Source organism: Scyliorhinus torazame, chromosome 15 (genome assembly GCF_047496885.1).
Source record: "Scyliorhinus torazame isolate Kashiwa2021f chromosome 15, sScyTor2.1, whole genome shotgun sequence".
Taxonomy (NCBI): domain Eukaryota; kingdom Metazoa; phylum Chordata; class Chondrichthyes; order Carcharhiniformes; family Scyliorhinidae; genus Scyliorhinus; species Scyliorhinus torazame.
The window spans coordinates 5,895,489-5,911,903 of NC_092721.1; the positions used below are offsets into that span (position 1 = coordinate 5,895,489).

The 16,415-nt window shown below is 58.4% G+C and overlaps 1 protein-coding gene across 1 annotated transcript in view; it reads right to left on the reverse strand.

Annotated features, from left to right (window-relative positions):
• The window catches only part of LOC140391488 (uncharacterized), a 333,618-nt gene that overhangs the window by 63,108 nt on the left and 254,095 nt on the right, over positions 1 to 16,415 (reverse strand). Inside the window, exons 23-26 of the mRNA XM_072476010.1 lie at positions 15,524 to 15,605; positions 8,196 to 8,302; positions 5,805 to 5,997; positions 4,633 to 4,689 (exon numbers count right to left, since the gene is read on the reverse strand). Of these exons, the coding sequence (XP_072332111.1) occupies positions 4,633 to 4,689; positions 5,805 to 5,997; positions 8,196 to 8,302; positions 15,524 to 15,605 (439 nt within the window). The remainder of the gene's footprint in view (positions 1 to 4,632; positions 4,690 to 5,804; positions 5,998 to 8,195; positions 8,303 to 15,523; positions 15,606 to 16,415) is intronic.

Below are 16,415 nucleotides of genomic sequence, written 5' to 3' on the forward strand. Positions count from 1 at the left end.
CACAAGTTCGATTATCAAAACTCGAATGCCAGCACCGTGAATTATACATATTCAAAAAATCTCACCCTGGCAGGAAGTGAGCTTCGCTGGCAGGACCAGTATTCATTACCCATCCCCAATTACCCTTCACAAGGTGCTGCTGAGCCGCCTTACAACATAGAACACAGAACAGCACAGCACAGACAGGCCCTTTGGCCCTCGATGTTGTGCCGAGCGTTGTCTGAAACGAAGATCAAGCTATCCCACTCCCTGTCATTCTGGTGTGCTCCATGTGCCTATCCAATAACCGCTTGTAAGTTCCTAAAGTGTCCGACTCCACTATCACAGCAGGCAGTCCATTCCACACCCTAACCACTCTCTGAGTAAAGAACCTACCTCGGACATCCCTCCTATATCTCCCACCCTGAACCTTATAGTTATGCCCCCTTGTAACAGCTACATCCACCCGAGGAAATAGTCTCTGAACGGCCACTATATCTAACCCCCTCATCATCTTGTAAACCTCTATTAAGTTGCCTCTCATCCTCCTCCGCTCCAAAGAGAAAAGCCCTAGCTCCCTCAACCTTTCCTCATAAGACCTTCCCTCCAAACCAGGCAGCATCCTGGTAAATCTCCGTTGCACCCTTTCCAATGCTTCCACATCCTTCCTATAGTGAGGTGACCAGAACTGCACACTATATTCCAAATGTGGTCTCACCAGGGTCCTGGCCTTCTTGAACCCGCTGCAGCCCATATGGTGTAGGCACACCCACTGTGCTGTTAGTGAGGGAGTTTCAGTGGCAAGAGGTAGAGGATGATGGTCACTGGCTGTTTTAGTGACCGGACTTGTGTGTCCAGTGGTGTTCTGCAGGGATCGGTCTGTGCTGGGTCCTTGCTGTTTGTAGTATCGATTAATGACCGAGATGACAGGTCTAAATCGCTGGCTTTGAAAGCAGACCAAGGCAGGCCAGCAGCACGGTTCGATTCCCGTACCAGCCTCCCCGAACAGGCGCCGGAATGTGGCGACTAGGGGCTTTTCACAGTAACTTCATTTGAAGCCTACTTGTGACAATAAGTGGTTTTCATTTCATTTTCATTTAATCTGGGAGGTATGATCAGTAAGTTCGTAGATGACACGAAGTTAGTGATGTGGTAAATAGTGAGAAGGAAAGCCTTAGATACGGGCGGGATCTACCAGCTGCGTCCCGCCCGACCCGGGGCACGGCGGGGGCAGTAGATGCCGGGAAAGACCTCTTCAGGGATTTACCTGCTCACCACACCTCGCGAGATCTAACAGGATCTTTCGAGACATCATGATCTACACCCTGTCCACTGTGGGCGGGATCAGTATTTGGCACATCCTCTGGTCTCTCTCTAATATTCAGCTCGCATGTTCAACTCGAAGCTTTGGGATCTCACGCGTTCGCCTTGGAGACCTGAGGTGACACAAATGGGGACCAGGCGGGACGATGGAAGTTGGCCTCTGGGCAAGGTGGCATCCTGACACTGCTGAGGTTACTGTGAAAATCCCCTGGTCGCCACATTCCGGCCACTGTTCGGGTACACAGAGGGAGAATTCAGAATGCCCAAATTACCTCACAAACACGTCTTTCGGGACAGTGGTTAGGCCACAGAGAGAGTACTGTGTGCACTTCTGGTCACCACATTATGGGAAGGTAGTGATTGCACTGGAGGGGGTGCAGAGGAGATTCACCTCAATGTTGCCCGGGCTGGAGCGTTTCAGCTATCAAGAGAGGCTGGATTGTTGTTGTCCCTGGAGCAGAGAATGGTGAGGGGGGACATGATTCGTACTTTTTTTATTCTCTTCCTGTTTAAATACTTTTCCAATTTCCCTTTAAATGATGTTTCCGTCTCTGCCTCAATATGTCCTTGTAGTGGAAGGGACACCGGTAGTGTTGGTAAATGTATATGCCACCAATTGGGATGATGTGGGTTTTATGAGGGGGTTGCTGGCAGCAATCCCGGATTTGGCTACGCACCAGTTGATCATGGGAGGAGATTTTAACTGTGTCCTGGAGCTGAGGGTGGATAGATCGAGCCCCAGGTCGATGGGTAGGGTACAAATGGCAAGGGAGCTGGGGGGGTTTATGGAGAGGATGGGTATGGTGGATCCATGGCGCTTTCAGAACCCAGGGGGAAGGGAGTATTCCTTCTTTTCACACGTCTATAAGGTGTATTCGAGGATTGATTACTTTGTAGTGAGTCGGGAGATTTTGGTTGGGGTGGAGGGGGCAGAGTATGCGGGGATAGTTATCTCGGACCATGCACCCCACTGGCTGGCCATAGAGCCATTGGCGATGGCTCTCAGGGGGTCGGCAGAGTGGCGGGGGGATAATGAGAGGACAGAGGGAGCATCGGGTGTCGCTCTATGCCGATGACCTCTTGCTGTATGTTTCGGATCCGTTGGAGAGTATGGGAAGGATTATGGGCCTGTTGGGGAGGTTTGGAGGGTTCTCGGGATACAAGCTGAATGTAGGGAAAAGCGAGGTATTCCGGGTGAATGAGCTGGCACAGCGGCTAATTTAGGGGGGTTGCTATTTACGGTAGCGAGGGATAGGTTTAGGTCCTTGGGGATTCAGGTAGCGAGGGAATGGACGGGGCTCCATAAGTGGAACTTAACGAAGCTGGTGGAGAAGGCCAGGGAGGATCTTAAGAGGTGGGATACACTGCACTTAACGTTGGCGGAGAGGGCCCAAGTGGTGAAAATGAATATTCTGCCGAGGTTCTTGTTTATCTTTCAGGCTCTCCCGATCTTTATACCAAAGGCCTTTTTTCGGAAAGTGGACACAATCATCTCTGACTTTGTATGGGCGGGGAAGGTGCCGAGGGTGGGGAGGACCCTGCTGTAGAGGCAGAGGCAGCAGGGGGGGTTGGCGTTGCCAAACTTGCTTCATTATTATTGGGCGGCGAATGTGGACAAGGTGCGGTGGTGGTGGGAAGGAGAAGGGGTAGAGTGGGTTAGGATGGAGGAGGAATCTTGTAAGGGGTCCAGTTTGAGGGCTATGGTGACAGCAGCATTGCCAGTGGCTCCGAGTAGGTATTCAGGGAGCCCAGTGGTGCAGTCCACGGTGAAGATATGGAATCAGCTGAGGAGGCATTTTAGGGTGGAAGGGATGTCGGTGCTAACGCAACTGTGCGAGAATCATGGGTTTGAGCCGGGGGTGGATGGATAGTGTGTACAGGAGGTGGAGGGAAGTGGGGCTGGTCAAGGTGAGGGATTTGTATTTGGAGGAAGGGTTCGCCAGTCTGGAGGAGTTAAGGGAGAGGGTAGAGCTGCTGAGGGGGAGTGAGTTCAGGTATCTGCAGGTTAGGGACTTTGCGCAAAAGGTCTGGAGGGGGTTCCTTATGTTGCCGGGATACACCCTGCTGGAGCGACTGCTACTTCCAGATGTGGAAGGGGAGGGAAGAATTGGGGATATATATAAGTGGCTGGGAGAGCAGGGAGGCGAGCGGGTGGTGAAGATCAAGGAGAAATGGGAAGCGGAGTTGGGAACGGAGATCAATTGGGGAGTATGGAGTGAGGCCCAGCGAAGGGTAAACGGGACCTCCTCTTTATAATAATAATCTTTATTGTCACAAGTAGGCTCACATTAACACTGCAATGAAGTTACTGTGAAAAGCCCCTAGTCTCCACATTTCGGTGCCTGTTCGGGTACACAGAGGGAGAATTCAGAATGCCCAATTCACCTAACAGCACGTCTTTCGGGACTTGTGGGAGGAAACCGGAGCACCCGGAGGAAACCCACGCAGACATGGGGGGAATGTGCAGACTCCGCACAGACAGTGACCCAAGCCGGGAATCGAACCCGGGACCCTGGAGCTGTGAAGCAACAATGCTAACCACTGTGCATGAGCCTGATACAGTTTAAGGTGGTGCACTGGGTGCATATGACTCGGGCGAGAATGAGTGGGTTCTTTCAGGGGGTAGCAGATGAGGGTGAGAGGTGTGGTCGGGGGCCAGCGAATCACGCGCACATGTTTTGGGGTTGTGAAAAATTGGGTAGATTCTGGGCAGGAGTGTTCGCGGTCTTAGCCAGGATAGTGGAGGAGGAGGTGGACCCGGGCCCTTTGGTGGCGATATTTGGGGTTTCTGAGAAGCCGGAGCTCATGGAGAGGAGGAAGGCCGATGTCGTGGCCTTCGCCTCTCTGATTGCATGGCGGCAAATTTTGCTGGAGTGGCGGTCGGCATCGCCACCGGGGTAGCAGCTTGTTTCGGTGGCCTGTACGACTTCCTGCGGTTAGAGAAGATAAAGTATGAGTTAAGGGACAGCAGGGGAGTTTGAGAAAAGGTGGGGGATGTTTGCGACTGTGTTTGAGGGGCTGTTTGTTGAAAAGGGGATAGAATTTGTCCAGACTGTACAGTGATTGTTGGGAAGCATGTTTCTTGGCTGTAACCTGTTTTGCTACATGTTGGTGATAAAATACATTAAAAAAAAATATCTCCTTGTAGTTAAACATTGCCAATTCTAATTGACCCATGTGGAAAACATTCCAAAGAGAACCTCAGTTACTGATTCAGTAACCAGGGGAAACAATCTTTCATTCCCACTCCCAGAATCTCTGTCAGGATAACAATGATCAACTTCAATCCCAGGAGAAGGCGACACACACGCAGCATGATCCAGCCAATACCTGAGTGGAATATTGTGCCATCTATCAGCAGGATCTGCTGTTCGTCAACGCAGTCACCTACCATGGAAAGAGAAACAGAGAGACACGATCACACGGAGCAGGGGGCAGGATGAAAATACTCACTTATGACAGCCATTTACTTGTCACCTTCACTGAGACTTATATGGAGAAGGTGCTGAAATGTTCATCATGATCTTTTCACCATCGTCCGTTCTGTCCAGAGCAGATTCTACTAAACTCATTTGAAAGCTGTGAAACTGAATTCAATAAATGTGGTAAATTGTGACCAGGGAGCTGGTGGATTGGCTAAAACTCTTTCACCTTTCTGACTTTGGTCTCACATTATGTGAAACCATTCTCAGGCAAACGTGAGATTGCCAGCTCCCCGGGGGTCAGCCAATAATCTGGGAATGATTGTTGGAGAAGGATGTGGGACCAGGGCTGCCCCTGCAGCCGGGTGCTCAACACCAGCTTTTGGGAGAAGGTACATTTTCGGTCTTTGCAGGTTTGAGTCTGTGACATTTCCACCACTCAAACCAGGCGACACATCGGTCTGAGACGCCTGGTAGACCACCCTGGGCTCTCTAATCGCAGAGTCACTCCAACTGTACACCAGTGACTCACACCAGCCTGAGACAGCCAGGTGAATGAGAGTTACTGCCAGGTGCCCATTGCTGCACGGTAGCACAGTGGTTAGCACTGCTGCCTCACAGCTCCAGGTTGGATTCCCGGCTTGGGTCACTGTCTGCGGAGTCTGCACATTCTCCCCGTGTGTGTGTGCGTTTCCTCCGGGTGCTCCGGGTTCCTCCCACAGTCCAAAGATGTGCAGGTTAGGTGGATTGGCCATGATAAATTGCCCCTTAAGTGTCCAAAAAGGTTAGGTAGGGTTACGGGGATAAGGTGGAGGCGTGGGCTTGGGTAGGGTGCTCTTTTCAAGGGCCGGTGCAGACTTGATGGGCCGAGTGGCCTCCTTCTGCACTGTAGGGATTCAATGGTATTCTGTGAGGAGAGGCAATCAGAGGAAATGTCTGTGAAATCTGGGATAGTTCCACTCAGAGCAATACTGTGACCAATGGGGCCTTTAGCGTGAATAATTAACTCACAGCTTCATTCTATCCAGAGGAAGATTTCTTAACTCCACAAAGCGACGACCTGAAAGATGCAACACTTACCTGGAGTCCCAGGTAGGCCGGGAATTCCTGGAATTCCTGGCACACCATCAGGTCCAAAGTCACCAGGAAATCCACGTCTCCCTTTTGGACCTCGGACGTCCACCCCCGGCAAGCCCGGCCTCCCCTGGTACCCTTTACTGCCTGGGGTACCTTGGTTACCATCATCGCCTGGGTAACCTCCCCCAGCATCACCCTGAAATAAAGGTTATACCACGTGTTCAGACAACTGACCAGAAATCCAACATCACAGCATCTCGCATTGATGTAGCACCTTTAACATAGTAAACTGTCCCCAGATACTTCACCGCAGTGAATATTACACCGTGACACTCAGGAGATATTTTTAAATTTTTTAAAATTTAGCGTGTTCAATCCACCTACCCTGCACATCTTTGGGTTCTGGGGACGAAACCCACGCAGACACGGGGAGAATGTGCAAACTCCACACGGACAGTGACCCAGAGCCGGGATCGAACCTGGGACCTCGGCGCCGTGAGGCAGCAGTGCTAACCACTGCGCCACCATGCTGCCCCCCACTGAGGAGATATTAACACAGCCGTCCAAACGTGTGGACAATGAGATCTGTTTTAAAGGAGAGAGTGGCGGAGAGGTTTAGACAGGCAAACCCAGCGCTTAGGGCCCAGTCAGCAGAAGCTGTGACTGTCACTGATGGAGTGATCAAAATCAGGGGAAGCACAAGAGGCTGGTATTGGGAGGACCTGATCGGTGTTGAGTTCATTAAAATAACATTGACCGGTGCTCCACACTGACCCAGTATGGATCACATCAGTTAGTGGTACAATCCAGCTGCAGCACACACCACCGCAGCTCTGCAGCTGCAGCACACACCACCGCAGCTCTGCAGCTGCAGCACACACAACCGCAGCCCTGCAGCTGCAGCACACACCACCGCAGCTCTGCAGCTGCAGCACACACAACCGCAGCCTTGCAGCTGCAGCACACACAACCGCAGCCCTGCAGCTGCAGCACACACAACCACAGCCCTGCAGCTACAGCACACACAACCGCAGCCTTGCAGCTGCAGCACACACAACCGCAGCCCTGCAGCTGCAGCACACACAACCGCAGCTCTGCAGCTACAGCACACACAACCGCAGCCTTGCAGCTGCAGCACACACAACCGCAGCCCTGCAGCTGCAGCACACACAACCACAGCCCTGCAGCTACAGCACACACAACCGCAGCCCTGCAGCTGCAGCACACACAACCGCAGCCCTGCAGCTGCAGCACACACAACCACAGCCCTGCAGCTACAGCACACACAACCGCAGCCCTGCAGCTGCAGCAACACAACCACAGCCCTGCAGCTGCAGCACACACAACCACAGCCCTGCAGCTGCAGCACACACAACCGCAGCTCTGCAGCTACAGCACACACAACCGCAACCCTGCAGCTACAGCACACTGAACCGCAGCCCTGCAGCTGCAGCACACAACCGCAGCCCTGCAGCTGCAGCACACACAACCGCAGCCCTGCAGCTGCAGCACACACAACCGCAGCCCTGCAGCTGCAGCACACACAACCGCAGCCCTGCAGCTGCAGCACACACAACCGCAACCCTGCAGCTACAGCACACACAACCGCAGCCCTGCAGCTGCAGCACACACAACCGCAGCTCTGCAGCTGCAGCACACACAACCGCAGCCCTGCAGTTGCAGCACACACAACTGCAGCCTTGCAGTTGCAGCACACACAACAGCAACAGTGAAGCTGCAGCACGCACAACATCACTGCAGTTGCAGTACACACAACAGCAGCAGTGCAGCTGCAGCACACACATGACTGCAGCTGCAACACACACAACAATAGTGCAGCTGCAGTACACACAACCAGAACAGAGCATTAGAAGGTGACCATTGAGCCTATTGAGTTTGTACTGGCTCGCTGTGCGTGTCTGTGTGGGTCACTGTCTGTGCGGAGTCTGCATGTTCTCCCCGTGTGTGCGTGGGTTTCCTCCGGGTGCTCCGGTTTCCTCCCACAGTCCAAAGATGTGCAGGTTAGGTGGATTGGCCATGATAAATTGCCCTTAGTGTCCAAGATTGCCCTTGGTGTTGGGTGGGGTTACTGGGTTATGGGGACAGGGTGGAGGTGTGGGTTTGGGTAGAGTGCTCTTTCCAAGAACCAGTGCAGACTCGATGGGCCGAATGGCCTCCTTCTGCACTGTAAATTCTATGATTCTATGAGCGAACAATCCGATCAGTCCGACTGCCCCTGCTCTTTCGTTGTAATCCTGCATGTTTTTCCTTGTCAAGCCGAATTCCCTTTTATAAGTGCGATTGAATTAGTTTCTATCTCACTGATCTGTGAGGATCAGCTACCCAACTTGTACAACTGGTCCTGTTGAGGTTTACAGAGTTGACTCAACTTACCGGAGCTCCTGGTAAACCTGGCCTGCCTGGGTTCCCATCTCGGCCTGGTATTCCTGGCTGCCCATGTGCACCTGGTAACCCTTGCTCTCCTCCATCACCTTTGGAACCTTCAATAAAAACATACATTGTGTTACAGCTTTGTTATTTGTTTTTGCCTTTTTTTTACCTTATTTGGCAATTGTAAATCAGGGATTTGCCGACTGCAGATCCTGCCCTCTCTGCAGACTCTGCTCTGTATCCCTGTCCCCCAGACACACAATCACTGCTGTCCCCATCCGGCACTTTCAACAAACAGGCCGAAAATCCTCCGGCCCCTCTGTGCCCGACAGAAAACATTCCTTCTGAATCTCGGAACTCACCAAAACATTTCCAAAAACTTTCCTAAATATTGCCAAACAATAGAAAAACTTTCAGAAGTTCTCCATCGTTACAAACGGGCTGGAACATGAGGGCAGCGCCCACCTGCACCCTGGCCTCTTCTGGGGAAATAACCTCAACATTCATTGTCCTGGGTCCGCAGTGTGGGCCCGCAGTGTGGGTCCGCAGTGTGGGTGTGGGTCCGCAGTGTGGGTCCGCAGTGTGTGTGTGGGTCCGCAGTGTGGGTCCGCAGTGTGGGTCCGCAGTGTGGGTCTGCAGTGTGGGTCCGCAGTGTGGGTCCGCAGTGTGGGTCCGCAGTGTGGGTCCGCAGTGTGGGTCCGCAGTGTGTGTGTGGGTCCGCAGTGTGGGTCCGCAGTGTGGGTCCGCAGTGTGGGTCTGCAGTGTGGGTCCGCAGTGTGGGTGTGGGTCCGCAGTGTGGGTCCGCAGTGTGTGTGTGGGTCCGCAGTGTGGGTCCGCAGTGTGGGTGTGGGGCCGCAGTGTGGGTCTGCAGTGTGGGTCCGCAGTGTGGGTCCGCGGCCGCAGTGTGGGTCCGCAGTGTGGGTGTGGGTCTGCAGTGTGGGTCCGCAGTGTGGGTGTGGGTCCGCAGTGTGGGTGTGGGTCCGCAGTGTGGGTGTGGGTCCGCAGTGTGGGTCCGCAGTGTGGGTGTGGGTCCGCAGTGTGGGTCCGCAGTGTGGGTCCGCAGTGTGGGTGTGGGTCCGCAGTGTGGGTCCGCAGTGTGGGTCCGCAGTGTGGGTCCGCAGTGTGGGTCCGCAGTATGGGTGTGGGTCCGCAGTGTGGGTGTGGGTCCGCAGTGTGGGTGTGGGTCCGCAGTGTGGGTGTGGGTCCGCAGTGTGGGTGTGGGTCCGCAGTGTGGGTCCGCAGTGTGGGTGTGGGTCCGCAGTGTGGGTCCGCAGTGTGGGTCCGCAGTGTGGGTGTGGGTCCGCAGTGTGGGTCCGCAGTGTGGGTCCGCAGTGTGGGTCCGCAGTGTGGGTCCGCAGTATGGGTGTGGGTCCGCAGTGTGGGTGTGGGTCCGCAGTGTGGGTGTGGGTCCGCAGTGTGGGTCCGCAGTGTGGGTGTGGGTCCGCAGTGTGGGTCCGCAGTGTGGGTCCGCAGTGTGGGTCCGCAGTGTGGGTCCGCAGTGTGGGTGTGGGTCCGCAGTGTGGGTGTGGGTCCGCAGTGTGGGTCCGCAGTGTGGGTGTGGGGCCGCAGTGTGGGTCCGCAGTGTGGGTCCGCAGTGTGGGTCCGCAGTGTGGGTGTGGGTCCGCAGTGTGGGTGTGGGTCCGCAGTGTGGGTCCGCAGTGTGGGTCCGCAGTGTGGGTGTGGGTCCGCAGTGTGGGTCCGCAGTGTGGCTCCGCAGTGTGGGTGTGGGTCCGCAGTGTGGGTGTGGGGCCGCAGTGTGGGTCCGCAGTGTGGGTCCGCAGTGTGGGTCCGCAGTGTGGGTGTGGGTCCGCAGTGTGGGTCCGCAGTGTGGGTGTGGGTCCGCAGTGTGGGTCCGCAGTGTGGGTCCGCAGTGTGGGTGTGGGGCCGCAGTGTGGGTCCGCAGTGTGGGTCCGCAGTGTGGGTCCGCAGTGTGGGTGTGGGTCCGCAGTGTGGGTCCGCAGTGTGGGTCCGCAGTGTGGGTCCGCAGTGTGGGTGTGGGTCCGCAGTGTGGGTCCGCAGTGTGGGTGTGGGTCCGCAGTGTGGGTGTGGGTCCGCAGTGTGGGTCCGCAGTGTGGGTCCGCAGTGTGGGTCCGCAGTGTGGGTGTGGGTCCGCAGTGTGGGTCCGCAGTGTGGGTGTGGGTCCGCAGTGTGGGTCCGCAGTGTGGGTCCGCAGTGTGGGTCCGCAGTGTGGGTGTGGGTCCGCAGTGTGGGTCCGCAGTGTGGGTGTGGGTCCGCAGTGTGGGTCCGCAGTGTGGGTCCGCAGTGTGGGTGTGGGTCCGCAGTGTGGGTCCGCAGTGTGGGTCCGCAGTGTGGGTCCGCAGTGTGGGTGTGGGTCCGCAGTGTGGGTCCGCAGTGTGGGTGTGGGTCCGCAGTGTGGGTGTGGGTCCGCAGTGTGGGTCCGCAGTGTGGGTGTGGGTCCGCAGTGTGGGTGTGGGGCCGCAGTGTGGGTCCGCAGTGTGGGTCCGCAGTGTGGGTGTGGGTCCGCAGTGTGGGTCCGCAGTGTGGGTGTGGGTCCGCAGTGTGGGTGTGGGTCCGCAGTGTGGGTCCGCAGTGTGGGTGTGGGTCCGCAGTGTGGGTCCGCAGTGTGGGTGTGGGTCCGCAGTGTGGGTCCGCAGTGTGGGTGTGGGTCCGCAGTGTGGGTGTGGGTCCGCAGTGTGGGTCCGCAGTGTGGGTCCGCAGTGTGGGTCCGCAGTGTGGGTCCGCAGTGTGGGTCCGCAGTGTGGGTCCGCAGTGTGGGTGTGGGTCCGCAGTGTGGGTGTGGGTCCGCAGTGTGGGTCCGCAGTGTGGGTGTGGGGCCGCAGTGTGGGTCCGCAGTGTGGGTCCGCAGTGTGGGTGTGGGTCCGCAGTGTGGGTGTGGGTCCGCAGTGTGGGTCCGCAGTGTGGGTCCGCAGTGTGGGTCCGCAGTGTGGGTGTGGGTCCGCAGTGTGGGTGTGGGTCCGCAGTGTGGGTCCGCAGTGTGGGTCCGCAGTGTGGGTCCGCAGTGTGGGTGTGGGTCCGCAGTGTGGGTGTGGGTCCGCAGTGTGGGTCCGCAGTGTGGGTCCGCAGTGTGGGTCCGCAGTGTGGGTGTGGGGCCGCAGTGTGGGTCCGCAGTGTGGGTCCGCAGTGTGGGTCCGCAGTGTGGGTCTGCAGTGTGGGTCCGCAGTGTGGGTGTGGGTCCGCAGTGTGGGTCCGCAGTGTGTGTGTGGGTCCGCAGTGTGGGTCCGCAGTGTGGGGCCGCAGTGTGGGTGTGGGTCCGCAGTGTGGGTGTGGGTCCGCAGTGTGGGTCCGCAGTGTGTGTGTGGGTCCGCAGTGTGGGTCCGCAGTGTGGGTCCGCGGCCGCAGTGTGGGTCCGCAGTGTGGGTCCGCAGTGTGGGTGTGGGTCCGCAGTGTGGGTGTGGGTCCGCAGTGTGGGTGTGGGTCCGCAGTGTGGGTCCGCAGTGTGGGTCCGCAGTGTGGGTGTGGGTCCGCAGTGTGGGTCCGCAGTGTGGGTGTGGGTCCGCAGTGTGGGTCCGCAGTGTGGGTCCGCAGTGTGGGTCCGCAGTGTGGGTCCGCAGTGTGGGTCCGCAGTGTGGGTCCGCAGTGTGGGTGTGGGTCCGCAGTGTGGGTGTGGGTCCGCAGTGTGGGTCCGCGGCCGCAGTGTGGGTCCGCAGTGTGGGTGTGGGTCCGCAGTGTGGGTGTGGGTCCGCAGTGTGGGTGTGGGTCCGCAGTGTGGGTCCGCAGTGTGGGTCCGCAGTGTGGGTGTGGGTCCGCAGTGTGGGTCCGCAGTGTGGGTGTGGGTCCGCAGTGTGGGTCCGCAGTGTGGGTCCGCAGTGTGGGTCCGCAGTGTGGGTCCGCAGTGTGGGTCCGCAGTGTGGGGCCGCAGTGTGGGTCCGCAGTGTGGGTGTGGGTCCGCAGTGTGGGTGTGGGTCCGCAGTGTGGGTCCGCAGTGTGGGTCCGCAGTGTGGGTGTGGGTCCGCAGTGTGGGTGTGGGTCCGCAGTGTGGGTGTGGGTCCGCAGTGTGGGTGTGGGTCCGCAGTGTGGGTCCGCAGTGTGGGTCCGCAGTGTGGGTCCGCAGTGTGGGTGTGGGGCCGCAGTGTGGGTCCGCAGTGTGGGTCCGCAGTGTGGGTCCGCAGTGTGCGTCCGCAGTGTGGGTGTGGGGCCGCAGTGTGGGTCCGCAGTGTGGGTCCGCAGTGTGGGTGTGGGGCCGCAGTGTGGGTCCGCAGTGTGGGTCCGCAGTGTGGGTGTGGGTCCGCAGTGTGGGTCCGCAGTGTGGGTCCGCAGTGTGGGTGTGGGGCCGCAGTGTGGGTCCGCAGTGTGGGTGTGGGGCCGCAGTGTGGGTCCGCAGTGTGGGTCCGCAGTGTGGGTCCGCAGTGTGGGTGTGGGTCCGCAGTGTGGGTCCGCAGTGTGGGTCCGCAGTGTGGATCCGCAGTGTGGGTGTGGGTCCGCAGTGTGGGTGTGGGGCCGCAGTGTGGGTCCGCAGTGTGGGTCCGCAGTGTGGGTGTGGGGCCGCAGTGTGGGTCCGCAGTGTGGGTCCGCAGTGTGGGTCCGCAGTGTGGGTGTGGGGCCGCAGTGTGGGTCCGCAGTGTGGGTGTGGGTCCGCAGTGTGGGTCCGCAGTGTGGGTCCGCAGTGTGGATCCGCAGTGTGGGTGTGGGTCCGCAGTGTGGGTGTGGGGCCGCAGTGTGGGTCCGCAGTGTGGGTGTGGGTCCGCAGTGTGGGTCCGCAGTGTGGGTGTGGGTCCGCAGTGTGGGTGTGGGGCCGCAGTGTGGGTCCGCAGTGTGGGTCCGCAGTGTGGGTGTGGGGCCGCAGTGTGGGTGTGGGGCCGCAGTGTGGGTCCGCAGTGTGGGTCCGCAGTGTGGGTGTGGGGCCGCAGTGTGGGTCCGCAGTGTGGGTCCGCAGTGTGGGTGTGGGTCCGCAGTGTGGGTCCGCAGTGTGGGTCCGCAGTGTGGGTCCGCAGTGTGGGTCCGCAGTGTGGGTCCGCAGTGTGGGTGTGGGTCCGCAGTGTGGGTCCGCAGTGTGGGTCCGCAGTGTGGGTCCGCAGTGTGGGTCCGCAGTGTGGGTCCGCAGTGTGGGTCCGCAGTGTGGGTCTGCAGTGTGGGTCCGCAGTGTGGGTCCGCAGTGTGGGTGTGGGTCCGCAGTGTGGGTCCGCAGTGTGGGTCCGCAGTGTGGGTCCGCAGTGTGGGTCCGCAGTGTGGGTCCGCAGTGTGGGTGTGGGTCCGCAGTGTGGGTCCGCAGTGTGGGTCCGCAGTGTGGGTCCGCAGTGTGGGTCCGCAGTGTGGGTCCGCAGTGTGGGGCCGCAGTGTGGGTGTGGGTCCGCAGTGTGGGTCCGCAGTGTGGGTCTGCAGTGTGGGTCCGCAGTGTGGGTCCGCAGTGTGGGTGTGGGTCCGCAGTGTGGGTCCGCAGTGTGGGTCCGCAGTGTGGGTCCGCAGTGTGGGTCCGCAGTGTGGGTCCGCAGTGTGGGTCCGCAGTGTGGGTCCGCAGTGTGGATCCGCAGTGTGGGTGTGGGTCCGCAGTGTGGGTGTGGGGCCGCAGTGTGGGTCCGCAGTGTGGGTCCGCAGTGTGGGTCCGCAGTGTGGGTGTGGGTCCGCAGTGTGGGTGTGGGTCCGCAGTGTGGGTGTGGGTCCGCAGTGTGGGTGTGGGTCCGCAGTGTGGGTCTGCAGTGTGGGTCCGCAGTGTGGGTCCGCAGTGTGGGTCTGCAGTGTGGGTCCGCAGTGTGGGTCCGCAGTGTGGGTGTGGGTCCGCAGTGTGGGTCCGCAGTGTGGGTCCGCAGTGTGGGTCCGCAGTGTGGGTCCGCAGTGTGGGTCCGCAGTGTGGGTCCGCAGTGTGGATCCGCAGTGTGGGTGTGGGTCCGCAGTGTGGGTGTGGGGCCGCAGTGTGGGTCCGCAGTGTGGGTCCGCAGTGTGGGTCCGCAGTGTGGGTGTGGGTCCGCAGTGTGGGTGTGGGTCCGCAGTGTGGGTCCGCAGTGTGGGTCCGCAGTGTGGGTCCGCAGTGTGGGTCCGCAGTGTGGGTCCGCAGTGTGGGTCCGCAGTGTGGGTCCGCAGTGTGGGTGTGGGTCCGCAGTGTGGGTCCGCAGTGTGGGTGTGGGTCCGCAGTGTGGGTCCGCAGTGTGGGTCCGCAGTGTGGGTGTGGGGCCGCAGTGTGGGGCCGCAGTGTGGGTGTGGGTCCGCAGTGTGGGTCCGCAGTGTGGGTCCGCAGTGTGGGTCCGCAGTGTGGGTCCGCAGTGTGGGTGTGGGTCCGCAGTGTGGTTCCGCAGTGTGGGTGTGGGTCCGCAGTGTGGGTCCGCAGTGTGGGTCCGCAGTGTGGGTGTGGGTCCGCAGTGTGGGTCCGCAGTGTGGGTCCGCAGTGTGGGTGTGGGTCCGCAGTGTGGGTCCGCAGTGTGGGTGTGGGTCCGCAGTGTGGGTCCGCAGTGTGGGTGTGGGTCCGCAGTGTGGGTCCGCAGTGTGGGTCCGCAGTGTGGGTCCGCAGTGTGGGTCCGCAGTGTGGGTCCGCAGTGTGGGTGTGGGTCCGCAGTGTGGGTCTGCAGTGTGGGTCCGCAGTGTGGGTGTGGGTCCGCAGTGTGGGTCCGCAGTGTGGGTCCGCAGTGTGGGTCCGCAGTGTGGGTGTGGGTACGCAGTGTGGGTCCGCAGTGTGGGTCCGCAGTGTGGGTGTGGGGCCGCAGTGTGGGTCCGCAGTGTGGGTGTGGGTCCGCAGTGTGGGTGTGGGTACGCAGTGTGGGTCCGCAGTGTGGGTCCGCAGTGTGGGTGTGGGGCCGCAGTGTGGGTCCGCAGTGTGGGTGTGGGTCCGCAGTGTGGGTGTGGGTCCGCAGTGTGGGTCCGCAGTGTGGGTCCGCAGTGTGGGTCCGCAGTGTGGGTCCGCAGTGTGGGTCCGCAGTGTGGGTCCGCAGTGTGGGTCCGCAGTGTGGGAATTTCACTGTATCGGCAGGCGGAGTGCGTGGAGCCTTCCGGGGCCCTGCTTGCCCCCTTAAAAACGGAAAATTCACTCCCAACTTTCGAGAAAAATGTTTGGAGTGAATCGTGCCCGTTTCCTCGCGGACGTGGGCACAGAGCCCCATTATTGTCGGATCCCGCCCCTCGTTTCTTTAATATAAATTTAGAGTACCCAATTCATTTATCCCAATTAAGGGGCAATTTAGCGTGGCCAATCCACCTACCCTGCACATCTTTGTGTTGTGGGGGTGAGACCCGCGCAGACACGGGGAGAATGTGCAAACTCCACACGGACAGTGACCCAGAGCCGGGATCGAACCTGGGACCTCAGCGCCGTGATGCAGCGGTGCTAACCACTGCGTCACCGTGCAAAGTTCCTGTTAACATCAATCCCGCGGAAGATTCTCAGATGACACAATTACCCCGCTCTACAAGAAGCTGCAATTTACCTTTAGTGGTGAGGGTGGGGATGAAGATAGCCTCGCCTTTCGCTCCTTTTACACCCTGAGATCCAGCAGCACCAACAGCTCCCTGAGGAGGAATCATAAACACCAACACGTTAACAACATGTTATCAACACATCATTAACACATCATCAACATGTCATCAACCCATCATCAGCACAACATCAACACGCCATCAACACATCATCTACACATCATCAACACGCCATCAACATCTCATCAACATCTCATCAATATGTCATCAACATGTCATCAACACGTCATCAGCACACTGTCAACAAATCATCTACATGTCATCAACACCTCACCGACACATTAACATGTCATCAACACATCATCAACACACCATTAACACGTCACCAACATACCATCAACACATCATCAACACAGCATGGACACATCATTAACATCTTCAATGCATCCCCAACATGTCATCAATACATCATCAATATGTTATAAACATGTCATGGACATGTTATAAACATGCCATGTGCAGGTAATCAACATGTTACGGGCAGCACGGTAGCACAGTGGTTAGCACTGTTGCTTCACAGCTCCAGGGTCCCAGGTTCGATTCCTTCTTGGGTCACTGTCTGTGCAGAGTCTGCACATCCTCCCCGTGTGTGCGTGGGTTTCCTCCGGGTGCTCCAGTTTCCTCCCACAGTCCAAAGATGTGCGGGTTAGAGGGATTGGCCATGATAAATTGCCCTTAGTGTCCAAAAAAAGGTTAATTGGGGTTACTAGGTTAAGGGGATGGGGTTGAGGAGGTGTGTACTTGAGTGGGGTGCTCTTTCCAAGGGCTGGTGCAGACTCGATGGGCCGAATGGCCTCCTTCTACACCGTAAATTCTATGATTCTATGATGTCATCAACACATG